Below are 20431 nucleotides of genomic sequence, written 5' to 3' on the forward strand. Positions count from 1 at the left end.
AAGATTCCTGTGTTCTGATTTGGAAAAGGAGAAACTACTGTGGAGTTACTTTACAAGTAAAAGGAAGCTGGAAAGGGGGCAATAAAGGGCAAGCAGAATCATCAATGGGATAAAACATTTCTACTAAGAAGAAAGGCTAAAGTGTTTGAAGATAGGTAGTTCAGAATTCTATTATGGCCTGGGGGATTCAGAGGTTGAAGAATTATGAATTATTCTGAAATTCATTCACTGGAAGGAGCATGGGAGAGAGAGTTTAAAAATAAAATTTCTTTCTCTGACATTATTAGAATTCAAAGACCACCCAATGAAACTGATGGTCAGTAGAGTTAGGAGTGACAAAGAAAGTATTTCACACAATGCATGATGAACATGGAATTCACTAACAAGTGGTGGCTGCCACTGGCTTTAAAAGGGGATTCAGAAAATTCATGAAGGCCATAATAGTATATCACCTGTATGTTCAAAGGCATTATATGTCTCTGAATACCAGATGCTGAGGAAGAACAGGGAGGCCTATTTCTGTCAGCCTTGCTTTAGTGTCCCCTGGAGACACCTGGCTTGCCATAGTCAGGAAAAAACATGGCACATTAGCGAGAACCCTGATTAATTAAAAGACTCTTAAAAAAAAAAAAAAACACCCTGTCTTTGAGGGACAATGTAAAACTTTGTAAAACTTTATAAAACATCAGCTGTTGTTCGTTAGCTGCAGCAGCTTCTGTGTCAGAAAACAAAAGGAGAAGCTTATTAACTGATTAAACAGCCAGAGTTTGGGAGAGACGAAACAGCTGCACCAAAATTAAAAGTGAAGTGATAAGATGAGACTGTTTAAAAACAATTATAACAAGGCAAGATGGAACCCTGATCTAAATCAGCAAGGCCTTTATGCTCCCACTAAGGGAGTAATATGATGTCTTCACAGGTTCACAGCAAAAGCTGTAACTGTACACTCTTAGAATATTTTGACAGGATAGCCAAGCTGCAATGGGACTCAAGACAATGATCAGCAGTAATGTTACATTTGCTCCCAAGCATTATAAAAGGTAGCTTTGGTAATGCCCTAATGGCAGCTAAATATTTGATCTCTATTATTAGTGAGAACAGAGAATGATGAACATAAAGAACTATCAAATACATATACAAGGGAGGTCTAGAACCTGTGCAACCACCATCCAACACTGTGGTTGTGATAGTAATTATCTATGGACCAGTATGCTGAGTTATATAGTATAAATCACCCCAATTGTTTCACAAATTTGGTAAGAAATCTGATAGGCCCTCTCTATCTTATGAGATTGTCATCAGTTCCACTACATTTGACAGGCTGCTGTACCTGCATATTATTAGGGCTGAGGATCTATAAAGAACTATTCTTCAATAGTTTTAATTCAGAAGGCCAAAAAATTATTCCTCTGATGAATCTGCAGAAATTTGGCCCCTCCCCTTGGATTCATGTGAAAATGCTTTCTAAAGAAAAACCTTGACACCAGTAAAGAAAACTAATTTATATAACAAGAAGTGTCCTTTATTTTAATCCATTTCCTTTTTGTCTAATCACCACTATTCCCCATTGACTTCACCAGATATACACATTAAATTCTCCCCAGAGGTTCTTCTTCAAGCATATTAGCATCATAAAAGCAGTAAAAACATTCTAATACAGCACTAATTCATATCTGAAAATAAAACTTAAACTGCAAGCACAATGCTTATAAGTAACACCCTACTAATCTAAAGGATTTGCCTTTATAATGTTCTTGTACAGTGCCCTCTGGAAGCACTTACAGAAATGCTTAACCTGCTGAGGAAACACATGCTCTGGTCAGTGTCTCCCACGCTTTGCAACTTTTTAAAAAATCACTGAAATAATATGTCATTGTTTATGCAGGACCTGTCCCTCCCCCCCATAGAATTCTCAAATGTTACTTAGTTGCTGAATACTTCCAAAGAACAGTTTGAAGCAGTAATTTTCTGCTGCTATGCTGGTAGCATAGTTACATCTCAGTGACAGCAATAAAATGATTTTGTAACCAACCTGAAACTAGTGGACAGCAGTGATGCACATATTTCACTACATTTTCTACAGCTCTTGTAACCATATGCCAACAAACATGACAAAACTACTATGTAACAAACTGAAAATTATTAACATTCTTGTATGTACATAGAATCCTTGAACAACTAATACCTTCCCCTGGACTGTATTTAGTGTAACAGTTTAAGCAGGCTACAGCTAACATCTTTGAATTTAAACACAGTAACCCTCTCAGATCTACCTAAATATTTATAATACTTAAAACTGCTAAGTGTAATTTCATTCAAGCTATTACTAAGAACTGGATCCCAAATTATTCTGGAATACATTTTTATGGACAATGACAAATTCTGCATTTTCATATATCAAAGAAAGATAAAGACCATTAACTTCTTGATCTCAGCCTGGGGACCCCTCCAAACAGGTTATATCCATGTACTCAATGAAGAAATTTGTGACTGGTACAATGAGTCCAGTGTTTATAAACGCAGACGGCATTCTAGGAACATGCAATATCCTAAAATGTTTGTAAGCTTGATTTAATTGGCTATTTACCTATATGTCCAAGAAAAGCAGGAACTGCTACCAAATTAGTGCTTAAGTGGGAAACTATGCAGAATGAACCAGTTCCAAGTGCAGTGGGATCTGAATTGACTCAGGTTTAAAATGGCTGGCATAACTGCATGCACAAGTCAGTATACTTCTTCCTATTCTAGCATCCAAGAACTAGTAGGACTTTTTGACTAGCAGAGAAGGAAGCTGATGTGTACATGCAGCATCCTGGGGAAGGTAGGAGAGCAAACACTAGCAAGATAACAGAAAACAATCACCTTTTGAAGTATGCGCTGATGTTTGTATCATTCAACATAAACAAATGAATGCCCTTAAATTTGGCAGTCAAACATTTGGCCTACCTTCTGAGTAGATTCTTTCTTCTTCTTATCCTCTTTCTTTCTTTTCTTGTCTTCCATTAACTGTTCTTCCTTTTCTTGCTCCTTCTCTCTATTAAAAGTTTAAAATACAGAATTATATACTCATTTGCACATTTTTATTCCACCTAAAAGACATACAACCCCATGACACCAGATATATTATATTCTATAAAACACCAAACAACATTTTAATTAATTAAAGCATTAACCACTGAGATCTGAAATCAAACTATGAGCATATTTTTGAGTGTACCTAAAAAGTGGCCCTAAACTGAACATCACAGAAACCTAAATCCAAAGAAAGTACCAATATGCAGGATCATGCCCCTGGAAGTTTCTTATGCTAACATCTCACCAGTTCTATTAGTTAAAGATGCAAAATACTTTTAAGTATGGATACTTTTTCCTTGTAGGGTTTAAAAACAACAACTATATTGACTAAAATACTGACACTTCAAAGCTTGCAATTTAGGCAGTCACTAGTTAGCTGTCCCTATCTTGGACACTTAAAAAAAACTTTTCTGAGCTGCTGCATACTTTGCCAACATGTGCCTTAGAATTCATAATGTATTGTGCAAGATCCAAGGTTACAGTCCTGTGACAGTGTAGGCAATTGTATTTTGCTACTTTACAAGTTGAAGACAGAGCAAAGATTAAGTTTGCAGACTAACTGCAAGCATCATCAGCTGATTGTGTGCTAACCAATTTACAATGTTACTTAAAGACAAGGTCATCTAATGCTATGCCGCTATATTAAAAAGCCAAGACCAAGACTGAGGCTTGGATCTACAGATGCTTCAGCAGATGCTGATTTCTCCCATATTCTTTTCTGCGTAGTAGTTCCTTTTACCTCCAAAAAGTTGACTCCTAGGATCATGGATCCATGTGAACAAGCAGCCATGAGGGTTGGGGGTAGATGTAGTAATGAAGAAAAAAAGGAATGCCTTTCATAACTGCAGGTCTGCTGATGGAAACGGAGGGAGAAAGGGCGATTTTACTCCCTTCCTCTGCCATCACTATTGCCCACTCAATTGCAAGACTGCTTGCCCACAGGGGTCCCACAGCCCCAAGAATACCCTTTCTGGAGGTCAAAAATGATTGCAGGGGGAAATCTACATTCCCTCTGCTGACACTGAATCCAAGTCCTATTAATTTAAGAATAATCTCCATGAATTAAACATGTTTTCTGCTCTATAAGTAGCAGACATGCTGTAATGCTTAGACTATTTTGAAATTTTATATAGCACCCAGCTATATTTATTCAGTGTGATCCAGGACTTTTTAAATACAAAAAGCCCAGCAGGAACTCATCTGCATATTAGGCCACACCCCCTGACATCACCATTGATTCACACGGGGCTTTTTTATAGGAAAAGCTCAGCAAGAACTCATTTGCATATTAGGCCATACCCCCTGACACCAAGCCAGCTGGAACTGTGTTCCTTTGCATTCCTGCTCAAAAAAGCCCTGGTGTGATCAAATGATAAACTGCTTGATCACATATCTAAAATGACTAATCACAGTTGAACACAGTTGAAATGTCTCCATTACCAACATTAGGCCCTAGCTTGCTCATCTGTTTTTACTTTTGGCCCTTAGCAGCCCTCACCTGCTGCTGGAAGAATACATCATAGTCACAATGTTTCTGAGTGCGGAGACTGATAACTTTATAGCAGTAAACAACGACAACATAGCCTGACTATGGGATACTCCTCAGATATACAAGAATATATTGAGAAATTACAAACACACACTTTGAATCCAAACAGCCCACTCAATTGTGACTTTTGTTTCTAGATCCCTCAAAGTTGTATACTACCTTTCACTACCACCAACTAAAATATCACAAAACAGTGCAAGCTTTTGAATGTTTTAGAACTCTTCATCAGAATGCATTCAATATGGCTACACAATCTCTGCCCATCTATAAAGAAATGCCAGAAATATGTGTGTAAAGAAAAACATTCAAAATAGGCTCTCTCTTTTCTGTTTTAGATGTACTGTTACTTTTTCCTTGCTGAGTGACTAAAACTTATTCATTTTATAGTAACCATAGAACCTTTATATGGAACACACCAATTATACAGGATCTGAATGCGTTTACTGCCTACTGTTCTTACTTGCATTGCTCTGACTGACAAGAAATATAGAGACATAATGTTTCTAGAAATTTCAAGCCATGGAGAAAACATTTTTGCCTGTTCCCCATCCCCAGAAAAAAAAAATCAAAAGTTTTGGAAAAAACTTGAGATGCAAAAATTACTTTCTATCAGATCTAAATTTCTTTTATTGACTGCCAGATAAATTACATAAGCTATAACTCAGCACATAAAAGTGCATTAGTTTGAATATTTCTTGAATTTTAAGTATAAATATCTTCATTTTCTGTAAGATTTTTTTCTTTTTTTCTATAATAAATAAGATTTTTTAGAAAGAGTTGCAAACTGCCACACCTTACGCTACTGTAGCACATGTATTTTTAATGTTTGCCATTGGAGAGATATGGGGAAAAGGCTGATGAAAACAAATCTGAGGGTAAAAAACAAACCCCAGTAAAACAGAAGGAAGTTTATTCTTTGAACAGAAATTCCAAGAGTCACGACAGATAGAACTACCAGTATGTCTGAATATTAAGCTAAAGATTGTAACACTGAGAATATTGAACTTTAAAATAATGTTTTATCATTTTTGTAGAAAAAGTCCAGCAGGAACTCATCTGCATATTAGGCCACACCCCTTGACACCAAGCCAGTTGAAACTGCATTTCTGAGTACTCCTGCTCAAGAAAAGCCAAGGACATATTAGAGCACATTAATTGTTGACATTATTTACATTTAAATGAAGTCTACAGTACAATTTTTCCTAGCACTTCACAAATTTCCCAAATTTTCTATTGAAAATACTGAGAAAAATCCTCAAGGCTTTTTCACATTGTAGATTTCAAATGTGCAAAAGCTTGCCTGAGTTAACATTTATTCATTCTAACAGAAAAAAGTGATCCATTTCCTGAAAATGTGCCCCTAAATTTTCCTAATGGAAAAATTGGGGGGAAAGTCTTTGGAAACAGGTTCTCCCCTGCCCCATTTTTCCATAGGCCTTCACATCTACAAAGGAATGGAAATGTGATATTTGTGTCAGAAACTCCCAGGGGATATAGAATGAACAGTTACAATTTCTCCAAGTTAAAAAAGAGTACATTCTGATATTTGAGAAAAACTCTTCAAAGCCACTTTGGCTCCCCATTGGTGGGTGATTCCTACCCTTCATTCAGGGAGGTAGGAACAAACTCTTTCTGCTTCCTGTCTCCTTGTGGAAGTTGCCATCTCCCTGGCTCTGACAACTTCAAAAGCAATTATCAACTACCTAAACTAAGAACAGATCAACACTCTAGAACTAACCAGAGAGAAGAAATTAGTAACAGCAAGGTAAAATAACAATACAACAGGAAGTGGCCCTGCTGACAGAAAAATGACAATGGCTTTGGGAGGGACAAGATGTCCTCCTTTCCTCAGAGGAGAAGGACCCTTCACAGTAAGTATCCAGTGGTCTGTTCTCCCTCTGAGGTGGAGGACATCTCAGTGGGACCTCCCAAAGCAGTGTCCTCATTTTCTGGGTGGGTTATCATCATCTGCTTCTAGAATATGCTGGAATACTCATCTGCCAAAAGCACCATCAGCTTATTTGAAAATGTTCCTTTTGTACTGGTCTTAGGAATGTAGAAATCATTGACCAGGCAGCCATCTTGCATACCTCTTCAACTGTAGCATGCCTGTCAAAGGCTGCATTGGTTGTGGCACTTGAAGAGAATAAGTAGTAATTTTTGTTGGTATTTCTATTTTTTTTAACTTTATAGGCTTCAATAATGCAAACCATGAGGGTACTACTGATGGCTGTTTTTGACACCTTTGGCTTAAAGGTGGGGGGTCAAGTCCTTATCTTTATGGATGGGACACACAGTTTAGGATTGACTTACAATGCTCCCAACTCACACGCGCTCCTTGCTGATGTGATTGCTATAAGAAATAAGACTTCCATTCTTGGCTACTTAAGGGGGGGTCTCTTTAATAGGCTCGAAGAGGTGTCTAGTAAGGGCAGACAGCACAAAGTTTAATTCCCTGTAGTTGTGGTGGATCTTTTAGGGCAGTGCCCTTGATAATCTGATGAATGTGCACGTGCTTGAAGAGACTGAGACCCTGGAAATGTGGGAGCACCATCATCAGGACTGTGACCTAACATCTAGTGTAGAAGCTTTTAGACCATTGACATGGGTATCTTGTAAGAAGGACAGGTCAGATTTTATCTTTGGTTTTAAAAGACTGACCCCCTTTCTTCTGCTCCATCTGACAAATGCCTTCCAAGACATATTACACATTTTATTAGTAAATTGTTTTCTGGAGGCAAGCATGGTGTTTATCACTTCCAAAGAGTAACCTAGCCACTCAATCTCCAGGCAGTTAAATGTAGCCACTTTGGATGTGGATGCCATACCAGCCCTTGCCGAATCATGTCCAGTGACACTGAAATCTCTGATGGTGATTGAGTCTCCAGTTCCTGAAGAGCAGAAAAATATGGTTGCCTAAACCAATATGGTGCTACTGAAATTTCTGCCTTCGGTTCCTAGATATTCCTGATTAATTTGGGAAGAACTGGAGTAGGTATATAGGCAAACTGTAGACCACGTAACCACTGAGAGGTCAAGGCATTGGTGTTTCAGGATGGTAGGATCTGATGAAGTAATGGTTCACCTGGTGGTTGTCTGGAGAAGCAAATAAGTTCACCAGAGGAAGGCCAAAGTAGTACATGATCAACTGGAAGAGATCTTTCTTCAGGGATCATTCCCCTTCCCAAATGGTCTTTCCGCTGACCCAGTACACCTGGATATTTATTGAGCCCTTTATATTCTCCGCCTTGATTGATGCCAGGTTCTTTTCTGCCCAAACTAAAATCTTGATTGACTTTTTGTGGAATGCTGAAGACCTGGATCCTTCTTGTTTGTTGAGGAAAGTTTTGTCAGACACATTGTCTATTCTGATAGGCATGTGTTGACTGGTTACATGAGGCTTGGAGGGTGGCAAGGCTACATGTATTGGCTAAAGTTCTAGGAGTTTCACAGGGAAGCTCATTTAATTTTTGCCCACTGACCCTGTAATGGGGAGGGAGGGGGTCTTCTAGGATCATTCCCCACCTGGGGAACAGGCTAGGACCATGAAGATCTGCTTTACCTCTAGAATACAATATTTTTTCCCTGTAGAAGATTGAGCGTTCTTGTCCACCAGTTCAAACTAGTTTTAACTGTCAATGGAAATTTGATGGAGAGATCCTCTTGTTCATAATTTGGGACTGAAAAAACCTCAGAGACTGTTGTAATGGTCCTGTATGTAGCTGACACCATTCGACAGTGTTGATGCTCAAAATTAATAAGCCCATCATCTTGAGAGTGTCATCAGTGATGTAGACTTGCTCTAGATGATTGCTTGAGATATTGCCCTAATTTTCTTTGCTTTTGTTTCTGTTAGGAACAGACAATTGCACAATGTGTCCAACATGATGCCCAGATGTTCTAGTCTCTGTGTGGGATGTAGAGAACGTTTCTGTAAGCTCAACAGAAATCCATAAGACTGTAGACAATGGATAGCGTGTCTGTGTCTTGTTACTTGGACGCGGAGCTTTACCTGATCAACAAGTCATCTAAACAGGGGTGCGTGTGAATGCCTTGCTCCCTTAACTTTATGACTGGGTTGATCAAAATCTTCATGAACACTCTTGGGACTGTAGAGAGACCAAATGGCAGGACTCTGAACTATAGGTGATAATCTGTGGGAAAGAACTGAAGGAATCTTCTATGCCTGGAAAGGATCTGAATGTGAAGGCATCCTTCCAGTAGGTCTACTGGAGTCAGATACTACTCTGGTTGAAAGTTCTCTGTGATAGATCTCAGAGTCTCCATCCTGAATTGCCTCAACTTGATCATAGAATCATAGATTTGGAAGGAACCTCGAGGGTCATCTAGTCTAACACCCTGCACAATGCAGAAACTTCACAAATACCTCCCACACACACATACAACAGCAGTGACCCTTGCTCCATGCTCAGAAGATGGGAAAAACCTCCAGGATCCCTTGCCAAACTGGCCTGGAGAAAAACTGCTGACTGACCCCAAAGTGGCAATCAGTATTTTCCTGGGCATGTAAGAAAGGACCATGAGAAGTAAGCACTGATGCAACCCTTCGTGACCTCCTTCTCATGATCTACCTATTTCACATAATCAGCACTGCTGTCAGATGGCTATCTAGCCTCTCAAAGGAAGGAAAGCCCACCACCTCCCAAGGAAGCCTATTCCACTGAGCAACTGCTCTGTCAGGAAATTCTTCCTAATGTTTAGCCAGAAACTCTTTTGATTTAATTTCAACCTGTTGATACATCTGTTGAGGTATTTCAGGCCTAATACTGCCCTCCAATCTCTTCCTAGCTGCCTTAGTAGGCCAGCTAGGTCTCTTTTTGGATGAAACTGGTCATTCAGTATTTCCCTGTTTGGGAGGAAAAGTACAGCAGGAGGAACTGGATAGGGACCTGAGTCTGTTGCCTTCATTCTGACAAATATGAACCGAGATCATTCATGCTTAGCTTCTGAGATCTGACAAGACTGGGCTAGCCTGGGCTATCCAGATCTGGGTATACAGTCCTACAAATCTATATATTACGGCAGGAAATGGAATGTTTATGACTTCCAAACATTAACCCAAGTCTCAAGTTCCACAAAACATGTACTTAAAACACCCGAGCTTCTGAATGCAATCTGTATTTTATTAATAAAATGACACAATGTTCTCATAAAGTAAATGGAGCTTTAGAGACTTCATATGCCTAATTTGCACTACATACACTATTTCCCCTAGATACAGAAGATTTTAAGAGAGATGCTCACATGTTGGAACTAAAGTCAGCCTGGAGAAATGCTTCACTGTAGCATGACAGCAACTGGGCACCAAGGAAAACCTTTCAGTCTGAGGATCTCATATAATGTCAGAAGGTTAGCCCTGTATTGGTCAAAGTACAAAAGTTACTTGCCCAAGTCTGAGAGCTCAATTTTAGAAAATTCTCTCTCCCTTTTTTAGTTAAACAATCAATACAGAAGAGAAATTCTGAGGGAGGCAAAGATGGATCCCAACAACACAATTCAAACAAAAAACCCTTTATTATTAAGCAGTAGTGAAGTTTGTGTGCAGGTTGTAAGCTGATAATGAGAGGAAATGTGTAACGGGGAACAGAATATGAAGTTCTGAGGGACCCCCCCCCCTTTATTTGAATTAGCGATCACAAATACTTTCTATTAGCTCAACCAACCTCACAGGCTGTGGTGAAAATTAAAATGACAAAGTGTCTTCTAAAGGTGCCACCCTGCAAATGGGTAAGATCAGCTACTGCCTGTTCTTGTGACCGTCAATGGTGGCTTCCATCTTGTAGAGACTAAATAATGAAGTAAAATTTGTGGTAGAGTATGAGCTTTCCTGAGTCACTGCTCAATTCTGAAGAAGCCTGCACTGACTCATGAAAACTCATACCCTGCCACAAATTCTGTTAACTTTACAGTGCCTCTGGACTCTTGCTCTTTTCTACTGCTACAGACTAACATGGCTGCCCATCTAGATAATCCACTGATCAGGGCAGCCACTCATATAATTCAGGCATCCCAACTAAATCACCCTTTGCCTTAACTGATGCGTTTTCTACTTTCTTCTCTTCCATATGACTAAATGCAGTCATTCTGTGCCCCCTCTACATTACCTTTAGCAAAGACCCAAAACATAACCAATTGGATTGCACACCAATTGTAAAAGCCCAAAGAAAAACAAAACAGGATCAAAATAGTATCCTAGCAAGGGAGAATCAGGTTTGATACGATCCTCAAGGATTCCTCCTCCATCACTGAAATCACTGGACAGGGAGTAACCCTCTTCTTCTCACTCTCCTTGTGCTACTTCACAGCCTCTCCAGTTGTGCTGAACTGCAAGGATCAGGCAACATATTAAAAATTTGTCTCTACTCTGCCTTTTTAAATGTCTTCTTCCTTCACACATTTCACCCCTTCACTGCAATGCTGCTGATAGCCAACACCACCTGCCCTCTCACCCTCACACTCTGGGAAAACAGTATGCTAATACCATGAAAGGAGGTGTGATGGACAGCAGGCAACTGCATGCTTGGAAGCAATACTTGGATGAGAGGGAGTTAGCTGGTATGGTTGACAGCTAATGGAATTCACTCTGATTGGGGGAAATTCTGCTGTCAAAAGGAAAGACAATTGGAGAGTGTAAGAATCAGAGAGTGGTTGCTTTTGAGAGTCTCTGTAATGTGAGGAGAGCCTACTCCTGAAGCAGAGTCTAGTTCAGAGCCAGAGTGGTGTGACTTTGAAACCAGAAGAGGGCTCTGGTCAGAGACAATTCCCAACTAGTTAAATAGTCTGTGTGAAAAACACACCACACACTTGATCACAGCCAAAAGGCCGAGAAATGATGTGTGTGAAAAACAAAGAAACACACATTTTGAGAGGGCATTGTAGTTCTCCAGTTCTAAACTTAAGGTCCGGTGTACAAAGACTGTTTGTCTGGAAGAGAAGGATTTGGCAAAGGGTTTAGAGGTGGCCTTGAAAGGCCCTAAACAAGCCAAAAGACAGAATTCTTGCCAGAGGAAAAGGGGGTCTAATAGAGAGACTTTAGTCTTAACAAAAGGGACACAGCAGAGTACACACAAGACTGTGTGATTACAATGTGTAAAGGGTAACCTCTAAGACAAAACATTTTAACATCTGAAATACCTGTAGGGGAAGCTAAACAGTTTTATATCCATAACCATCTCTGGTGAAGTCAGTTTTCTAAAATACAGCTCTGTGTTTATATTTAAATTTCTGCCTACATAATCCAAAACAAAAAAACCCGATGTAAATATTGACCTCCTTCCCTGTCCGTGTGTTTAAATAAACCAAAATTAATTTAAATCTTTACCATGCCATTTTCTGAAGGGTAAATTTTGATGACTGAAGCAACAGACAAGGTGATCATTTTAGAGGGGAGATTACAGGAGGGTTATGACTTTCTGGACTGACCTGAGGAAGGAATATCTAGTGTAACTGGAAAAGCTTCACCTAGGACCCTTCTATAATTTGTTTGTTGCTTACACCAGACATATGAAACTAGACTTTCCCAATCCATATTAGAGCACTGCATACTGTGAGCCCATGAATAAACTTTTCCAGGATTGATATAACTGCTAGAGAGAAGGGAAGATGAAAAATATCAGTAATCATGACTATTTTCCACTGACAGTTCATGGGATCTACCTTTTGAATAAATGAGCTTGTGTTTGTATGGACAGTGAAAGCCACACAGCAGGGACATTCACAGATAAAGTATGGCCTTCTGTATTCTCAGGGCTTCTACAGGTATGCAGAAAATATGGACTGTGAATTAAACAAAAAGAGAAAAAAAAACCTTTGAACAGCTTCAGGATCATAACATGCCAAGGGAAATCAAGTGTCTTGGGGGTGGGGAGCTTATTTATGCAAGCCCCTGATAGCACAAAAAATCCTGGAGAGGGAGAGCTGGTGGACAGATTTCTAAATTGTGAGTCACCCCTCCCCTCAAATCCTCATGGACCCCTGGCTTTTAAAGATCTCATTGCTTACCAGTATGCTTTTAACTGTTATAGCAATCAGTCTGTAATACATACTTGTTCAGGATATATGCATCCTCCCTTGAATCCCAGTAATAACATTGGTTTGAACCCTATAAATCAGTTTTGCTAGCAATGGAGCCTTATGCTGGTAGAATGAGCCTTGCTCCAATGAAACAGTAGTAGTACACTAGCAGAAGGTTCATTCCAGAGGAGGATGATTCCAGCAGTAGTGAAACATATTTATAGGATCCAACCCACAACGTTATATGTAGGTACAGCTGTAGCCAGAGTTCTGCTGCTGTTAATCTTTGACTGTCTTTTTTGTGATTCTGCAAAGCTATAACATGCTTTTATCTAAGTAAGTAGGCCACCTTTTTGTGGGGTAGGAAAACTTTTCAATCAAGCTACAATCCAAATTGCTTGATATGCAACAGAGGTACTCAAAGATTTTATGGTGCTAACAACACTATGGAATCCTATCAGCTAACTCCAATCCTGGCTCAATTATTGCTAATAACTTCAGAGGTGAAATTACAAGCCACATCTGAAGCCAGCCACACAGCGTACTGAACACCCATAAACTTTCCTATGTAGTAATTTTAGAATCACAGAATCGTAGAGTTGAAATAGACCTCCAGGGTCATCTAGTCCAACCCCCTGCACAATGCAGGAAACTCACAAATACCTCCCCCTAAATCCACAGGATCTTCATTGCTGTCAAAGCAAAGCAAAGTTTATTTAAAAAGAGTCATAAGACCAGCATACAAAATAAGATAATACACAGTCTAAGAACATGGCAATAGGCAGTTACAGCCATAATTCCTAAAATTCTGGAGTGAACTAATCCTTCACTAATAACTCAACTTACAGTACGATCTACGCTTTTTAATTACCAGATAACAATACCTAACCTTGCGTGAGATTCATTGCTGTCAGATGGTCATCTAGCCTCCGTTTAAAAACCTCCAATGAAGGAGAGCCCACCACCTTTCGAGGAAGCCTGTTCCACCGAGGAATCGTTCCAATGGTCAGGAAGTTCCTTCTAATGTTGAGCTGGAAACTTTTTTGATTTAATTTCAACCCATTGGTTCTGGTCCTACCTTCTGGGGCCACAGAAAACAATTCCACACCATCCTCTATACGACACCCCTTCAAGTACTTGAAGATGGTGATCATATCACCTCTCAGCCGCCTCCTCTCCAGGCTAAACATCCCCAGCTCCTTCAACCTTTCTTCATAGGACTTTGTCTCCAGATCCCTCACCATCTTCGTCGCCCTCATCTGAATCCATTCCAGCTTGTCTATATCCTTCTTAAAATGAGGTGCCCAAAACTGAACACAATACTCCAGGGTTAGGTCTTACCAGACCAGAGTAAATCAATACCATCACTTCACGTGATCTGGACACTATACTCCTGTTGATACAGCCCAAAATTGCATTTGCCTTTTTAGCCACCACATCACACTGTTGACTCATGTTCAGCGTGTGATCCACTAAGACCAAGATCCTTTTTGCTCATACTACTACTGACAAGTCTCCCCCATCCTATAACCATGCATTGGATTTTTCCGACCTAAATGCAGAACTTTACATTTATCTCTGTTAAAATTCATTGTATTGATTTTAGCCCAGTTTCCCAACCTGTCAAGGTCATCATGTATCCCAGGGGTGGCCAACAGTAGCTCTCCAGATGTTTTTGCCTACAACTCCCATCAGCCCCAGCCAGCATTGCCAATGGCTGGGGCTGATGGGAGTTGTAGGTAAAAAAAAAACATCTGGAGAGCTACCATTGGCCACCACTGCTGTATCCTGTTTCTGTCTTCTATTTATTTATTTATTTTTATTTATTCTATGACTTATATCCCGCCCTTCCCATAAAATGGCTCAGGGCGGCTCACAACAAACGATAAAACAATAAACAGAGTGCAAAGTTATTACATTTAAAAAAGTCGAAGCGTTTAAAACCTAAAAACCTTAAAATCTTAACATTAAAACTATACAGTATATTTCACTGAAGTCTGATAAGCTACATTTATCTAGTCAGGCGTAGGCTAACCGGAAGAGGCTTGTCTTACAGGCCCTGCGGAACTGAGTAAGATCCCGCAGGGCCCTCACCTCTTCCGGCAGCTGGTTCCACCATGTGGGGGCCATTGTAGAAAAGGCCCTGTCTCTGGTTGTCTTGAGACGGACTTCTTTGGGCCCGGGGATGGTGAGAAGGTTTTGCATCCCAGACCTCAGTACTCTCTGGGGAACGTGTGGGGAGAGACGGTCCTTCAGGTAGGCAGGTCCCAGGCCATATAGGGCTTTAAAGGTAATGACCAGCACCTTGTACTGGACTCGGTATATTATTGGAAGCCAGTGCAGAGCCTGAAGACCCGGCCGAATGTGCCCCCACCTTGGGAGGCCCAATAACAGCCGGGCCGCGGCATTCTGCACCAGCTGCAATTTCCGGGTCCGGCTCAGGGGCAGCCCCATGTAGAGGGCATTGCAGTAATCCAACCTCGAGGTGACCGTAGCATGGATCACTGTTGCTAGGTCGTCGCGGTCCAGGAAGGGGGCCAACTGCCTTGCCCATCTAAGATGAAAAAATGCGGACTTGGCAGTGGTTGCTATCTGAGCCTCCATCTTTAGGGACGGCTCCAGTAGCACCCCCAGGCTTTTGACCCTGTCCGCTGCCGTCAGCGGCGCACCGTCAAAAACCGGCAGGGGGATTCCAGCCCCCCCCGGTCCACGACGGCTCAAACAAAGGACCTCTGTCTTCGCAGGATTCAGTCTCAGTCCACTCAGTCTGAGCCACTCAGCCACGGCCTGTAATGCCTGATCTAGGTTTTCTGGGGCGCAGACCGGTTGACCGTCCATAAGTAGATGGAGCTGGGTGTCATCAGCATACTGGTGACACCCCAGCCCATACCTTCGGGCAATCTGGGCAAGAGGTCGCATATAGATGTTAAATAACATTGGGGAGAGAACCGCTCCCTGGGGCACTCCACAATTAAGTGTGTGCCTCCGGGATAGCTCTCCCCCATTGTGACCCTTTGTCCCCGACCTTCGAGGAAAGAGGAAAGCCACTGCAGGGCCAGCCCCTGAATCCCCGCGTCAGCGAGGCGGCAAGTCAGTAACCGATGGTCAACCGTATCGAATGCCGCTGATAGGTCCAACAGCATCAGCACTGCCGAGCCACCCCGATCCAGATCCAAATCTATTGTATTTGCAACCCCTCCCAATTTAGTATCATTGGCAAATTTAATAAGCATTCTCTCTATTCCTTCATCCAAATCATTTTTGAAAGTATTCAGTTAATTCTCGAAGAAGAGTTACTTTGTGGGCATACTGGATAGCAAAGAAAGAGTATAATTTGACTTCCTCCATCCACACTAGTTCTCTTGCAAAGACTACAAACATATGATTCTGGCAGCTGAGTGATGCTAATATCTGTAATATCTCACAGTATCTCACAGTAATATCTCACAGTATCTGAAGGATTTTTCCCTGTGCCTATTTTGGTTCAGGAACAGTGAATGTAAAATGATTATTTTTAAACTAACAAAACTGCAAAGTAAACAAAGGAACTATTGTTCTTAGCTAGACCACAATGCCTCACAGCTTGGGCTCTTGCATTTATTTGTTCCTTTTAAGGAGCAATCTGTTAAAGTTAATGAATTTGCACATACTGTGACCCCAAATGCAGTCCCTATCCAAGGCATCTATCAATATGCGAAATCTTTTATTTTCTTCTTTGTTACATGCAAAGGCAGGAAATCCTTAAGTGCTTGAGTTCCAGCAAGGAAATCTATGTTTCTAAACTAGTGTTGCAGAGATGGAAAGGTGCCCAGGAATCTAATTTCTCACTATTTATTGCCCCCCTCCCCAATGTAGTTATGGAAGAGAGGGGGAAGACAGAAGGTCAGACAGCTTGTAACCTAATTAGCATAGCCCCTATTTAAGCCTTTCAGGTCATTTGTTTTAAAGAAAACTCAACACTTTGTATTTCTTACCATAATGCAGAGCTCTTATTCAAAGAACTAAGTCTTGCAACTTTTCCTCTATAAATGAGAGGGGGAAATGCTAATTTTTCTAAAGCTACAGAATAGTTTTCCCGGGAAAGTAACCAAAAATGAATCTTAATGAGAGACACACTAAAAAAAAAATAAATTGGAATCTATTTTTATTTGATACAACTTGAATAGCTGTCTAAAGTTATCACTGCAGAATTATAATACATCCATTCATAACTGCTACAAAAACAGTAATAAATGCAAAAGTGCATACTTGCCATGGAAAGCAATAAGTATACAGTTAAAATAATGAAAAGTTTGAAAAAAAATGTAAACTTGAAATCAATGTAATTTATATGTTTATACTACAGTCAACTCCAAAGAACTCATAGCTATTCTTTATATCATCTATGAGAGAAAGGTAGAGGTATCACTTCCTTCAAAACAAAAAAAAAGGAGAAAGTAAACTGTTTTCACTATATGCTGCCTAGTAGGAAAACTGCTAAAGAAATTGACTTTTAAACATACAATAGATGTGAGCTCAGCCTCTTCTGCCCTGGATTCTTCCTATGCCAAAGAAATTATCACTCTAATACATGCTGTCTTGACCCATACTTGTCTCGCCACAACTTTTCTTTTTTCTCCAAATCAGCAAGTACATTATTTAATATGAACTTGTTTGCAAAGCAGATTTCAGGCTTGTGGGATGTTACTTTCTCTTTTGCCAGAGTTGAGGAATTTACCAGCAGGCTGCAGCTGCAAAATGTTTCTTTTAGGAGTCAAAATCAGTCAGGAACACCTGTACAAGTACAGATGCACATTTGAATTGCTCTATATCAGGATTCCAACTTTGAATTCTAATGCTATACAAAGTTATGGTCACAGGTAGGCAATTATACTACCAATTCAAATGTCAGGAATATGGGGGATTGAGCAAAATTATCAATAAATTTTAAATAACATTTTCTACTGAGTCAGGAGTTTGAGGAGATCCAACACAGTTAATCTTGGATCTGCTGGTGGATCATGATCTACTTTCTAACCACCCTTGACTTAATGTTCTCAGAGCATGCCCTCTTCAGTATATGCCACTGAATGGCAACCAGATCCAGGAACTTCTTTGTTATGGCACACTATCAGTAGAATTCTCTGCACTGTCTTTACTCTAAGCATGCTCACTCAAATTTCAGGAAAATAGTAAAGACATTTTAGAAATAGTCAGCTGATCCGTCAAGCAATCATGCCTTGAAACTAGTTTAGTATGTGTCTGCTACAAGTTGTGTCCAACATTTTTGGGTTTTTTTTTAAAGTTACATTTGAGTCTAATATTAACATACATTTATAATTGGTTTTAATGTTTACTTGCCTAAAACACAAGATAAAATGCTCAAGTAAATACAAATAAAAAGCAACGTGTGAGCTTTAGTTGTAAGAAGTTATGATCCACTATTTCCCTAAAGTTCCTTAATCTTTCTGCTAAAGTCATCTTGCAATTTGTAAGTGTAGACAGCAGAAAAGTAGAGTGCCTGACCATTCTATGAAATGGTCATCTAATCTGCTAAAATAAAGAGAGCAAGACAGAAGCTTTTAGGGAGGCTGGCAAGTAAAATGCAGGACAGTACACAGGAGCACTGTACATATCCTACTAAAACTGGAGTCCACATCACAAAAACAGCTTGCATTACAAGTGTTTTAGTTAGCCCACAACATTTTCATTTAGCACATTCACATTTATACAAAGCCTGTAATGTGAAGATAGCACACTTGTGGGTAGCATTTGTGTACAGGGGTTGCACTGTAAATAGCTTTCTATAATATATCCAACCTGTAAAGAAAACATTAAAAAGTAAACAGCAAACCACTGAAACAAGGTTTGAGTAGAAAGTAAAAATCCAATGCAAAATTAAAATGTCAATATCTGAGTTATAAAGCGGAGCACAATAAAGGCAGAAATAAGAGTGCCCAATTTTTGAGCAATGAATGAGTCAAGGTTTTAAGCATTAACTACTTTATATGCAACTTTGGCCAAATAGGTGTTTTCTCCACCCCGGCTTAAAAATAGCTTTCCCCAGACTAAACGGCATCATTATAAACATACATATAATTTCTAAAAATTATTCTACCCAAGAGCTTTAATTAAAGGTTATCAATAAATGTATCTTTTCAAAGTAGAACTTAATCCTATGAGAAAAAACCCTAAATCCTATGCACACTTACTCAGAACTCCAAGCATTCTTTAAATAATTTCTACTAAGGAGCATGTACTTCACAAACTAGCAATGAAAGGGCAAGATTTAAGGATAGTATTTCATATGGCACAAATGACAAAAGTTGAATTATTTCAGTGAAAGTGTTCTGGATAGTGCTGACAGTGAAGCTGTCAAAACAGAAAGCCTAATTTGGAAACAATTCAAGCATGAACTACAATTTTCACCACTGGGGGGGGTGGGGAGCTAAGAAGCATATTTTCATCACGTTTTACAGGAACAGAAATGGACACAGAGAACATATGAACATATGAAGCTGCCTTATACTGAATCAGACCCTTGGTCCATCAAAGTCAGTATTGTCTTCTCAGACTGGCAGCGGCTCTCCAGGGTCTCAAGCTGAGGTTTTTCACACCTATTTGCCTGGACCCTTTTTTTGAGATGCCAGGGATTGAACCTGGGACCTTCTGCTTCCCAAGCAGATGCTTTAACACTGAGCCACCGTCCCTCCCAAATGAGAATAGGAGATATAGCAAATAGGACATATAGCAAAGCCAAAATTGGTGCCTACATCGGACTGAAAGGTGACATTGTTTGCAGATAGGAAAGTACACACTAGGGATGTGCATTCGGTTCGGCCAAACCGTATTTACAGCCGAATCACCACTGATTCGGCTGTATACGGAATAGGCTGAAGCCGATCCCCATAGGCGCCCATTACATGGCAGCTGAATATGGCTCGCCGTATGCTTCCGAATAGCTATTCGGAAGTATACGGCTGTCAATTCAAAAGGCGGGTGTGGAGAAACGCCATCTCAGTTGGGAGGGAACATGAAACTGCTAAGCAGGCTTTGGCCTAGCCTCCCTCCAACCCCCCCTCCCTTCCAGAGCCAAACCAGCAACTCTAGGGGGAAAGCCTCCTAGAGCGGCAGGAAGTTCTTTTGTCCTTTGCATTTGAGTTAACCAGGAAGAAAGGCAGTCCTCAGCTGGCGCTCAAAGGAGGAGGTTGTGAGCATGGGGGCTCCTGACTGTGGGATAGACCTACTCAGGAAAAGGAGGCCCCTAGGCAGTCAGACCAAGTAAGTCATCCACAAAGCAGGGCAAGTTTAGACCAGGGACAGTAGGATGCGTGTATAACCACCTTTTCTTTGTCATGGCGGGTGCTGTGCTGTGCTAACCTTTTACATGCAACTGCTTTTGTTTTGTTCTTCTTTTCTTTTCTTTTTCTCTTTTAATTAAATATTTTTTTACTGTTTTGAATGCTGGCAGTCAAACTCTGTACCACATAGATCCCCAACAGTTTTAGACCACGCTGCTTTAAGAAGGGGGCCCCGGGGAAGGGAGAAGGCATGCAGTTGGGTAAGGTGCCAATCCTCCAGGGGTTCCCCAAAGAAGTGCTGTGGTCTCTGTGACACCCAAGTACAGGGTGGCAGAGGACCTTGAGGCCTGGCCTCATAGCTGGAGAGGGGGATTGGGAGTCCTGTTCCTCTCAATCTGAACCCCTAGACTGAGCAGGTGGTGGCAGTGAGCCCAAGTGGCCGGAGGAGAAATAGCTCCCTCCAGGAGTTGGCGACTCAATAGGGAGTTGACGG

The 20431-nt window shown here is 40.6% G+C and overlaps 1 protein-coding gene across 9 annotated transcripts in view; it reads right to left on the reverse strand.

Moving 5' to 3' along the window:
- Positions 1-20431, reverse strand: part of TNRC6B (trinucleotide repeat containing adaptor 6B) — a 201436-nt gene that overhangs the window by 72015 nt on the left and 108990 nt on the right. For all 9 annotated transcript variants that reach the window (XM_060245405.1, XM_060245402.1, XM_060245403.1 and 6 more), the window contains one exon: positions 2947-3034. In XM_060245405.1, the coding sequence (XP_060101388.1) occupies positions 2947-3003 (57 nt within the window). In that variant the 5' untranslated portion in view covers positions 3004-3034. The remainder of the gene's footprint in view (positions 1-2946; positions 3035-20431) is intronic.

The sequence above is a fragment of the Heteronotia binoei genome, chromosome 8 (genome assembly GCF_032191835.1).
Source record: "Heteronotia binoei isolate CCM8104 ecotype False Entrance Well chromosome 8, APGP_CSIRO_Hbin_v1, whole genome shotgun sequence".
Taxonomy (NCBI): Eukaryota; Metazoa; Chordata; class Lepidosauria; order Squamata; family Gekkonidae; genus Heteronotia; species Heteronotia binoei.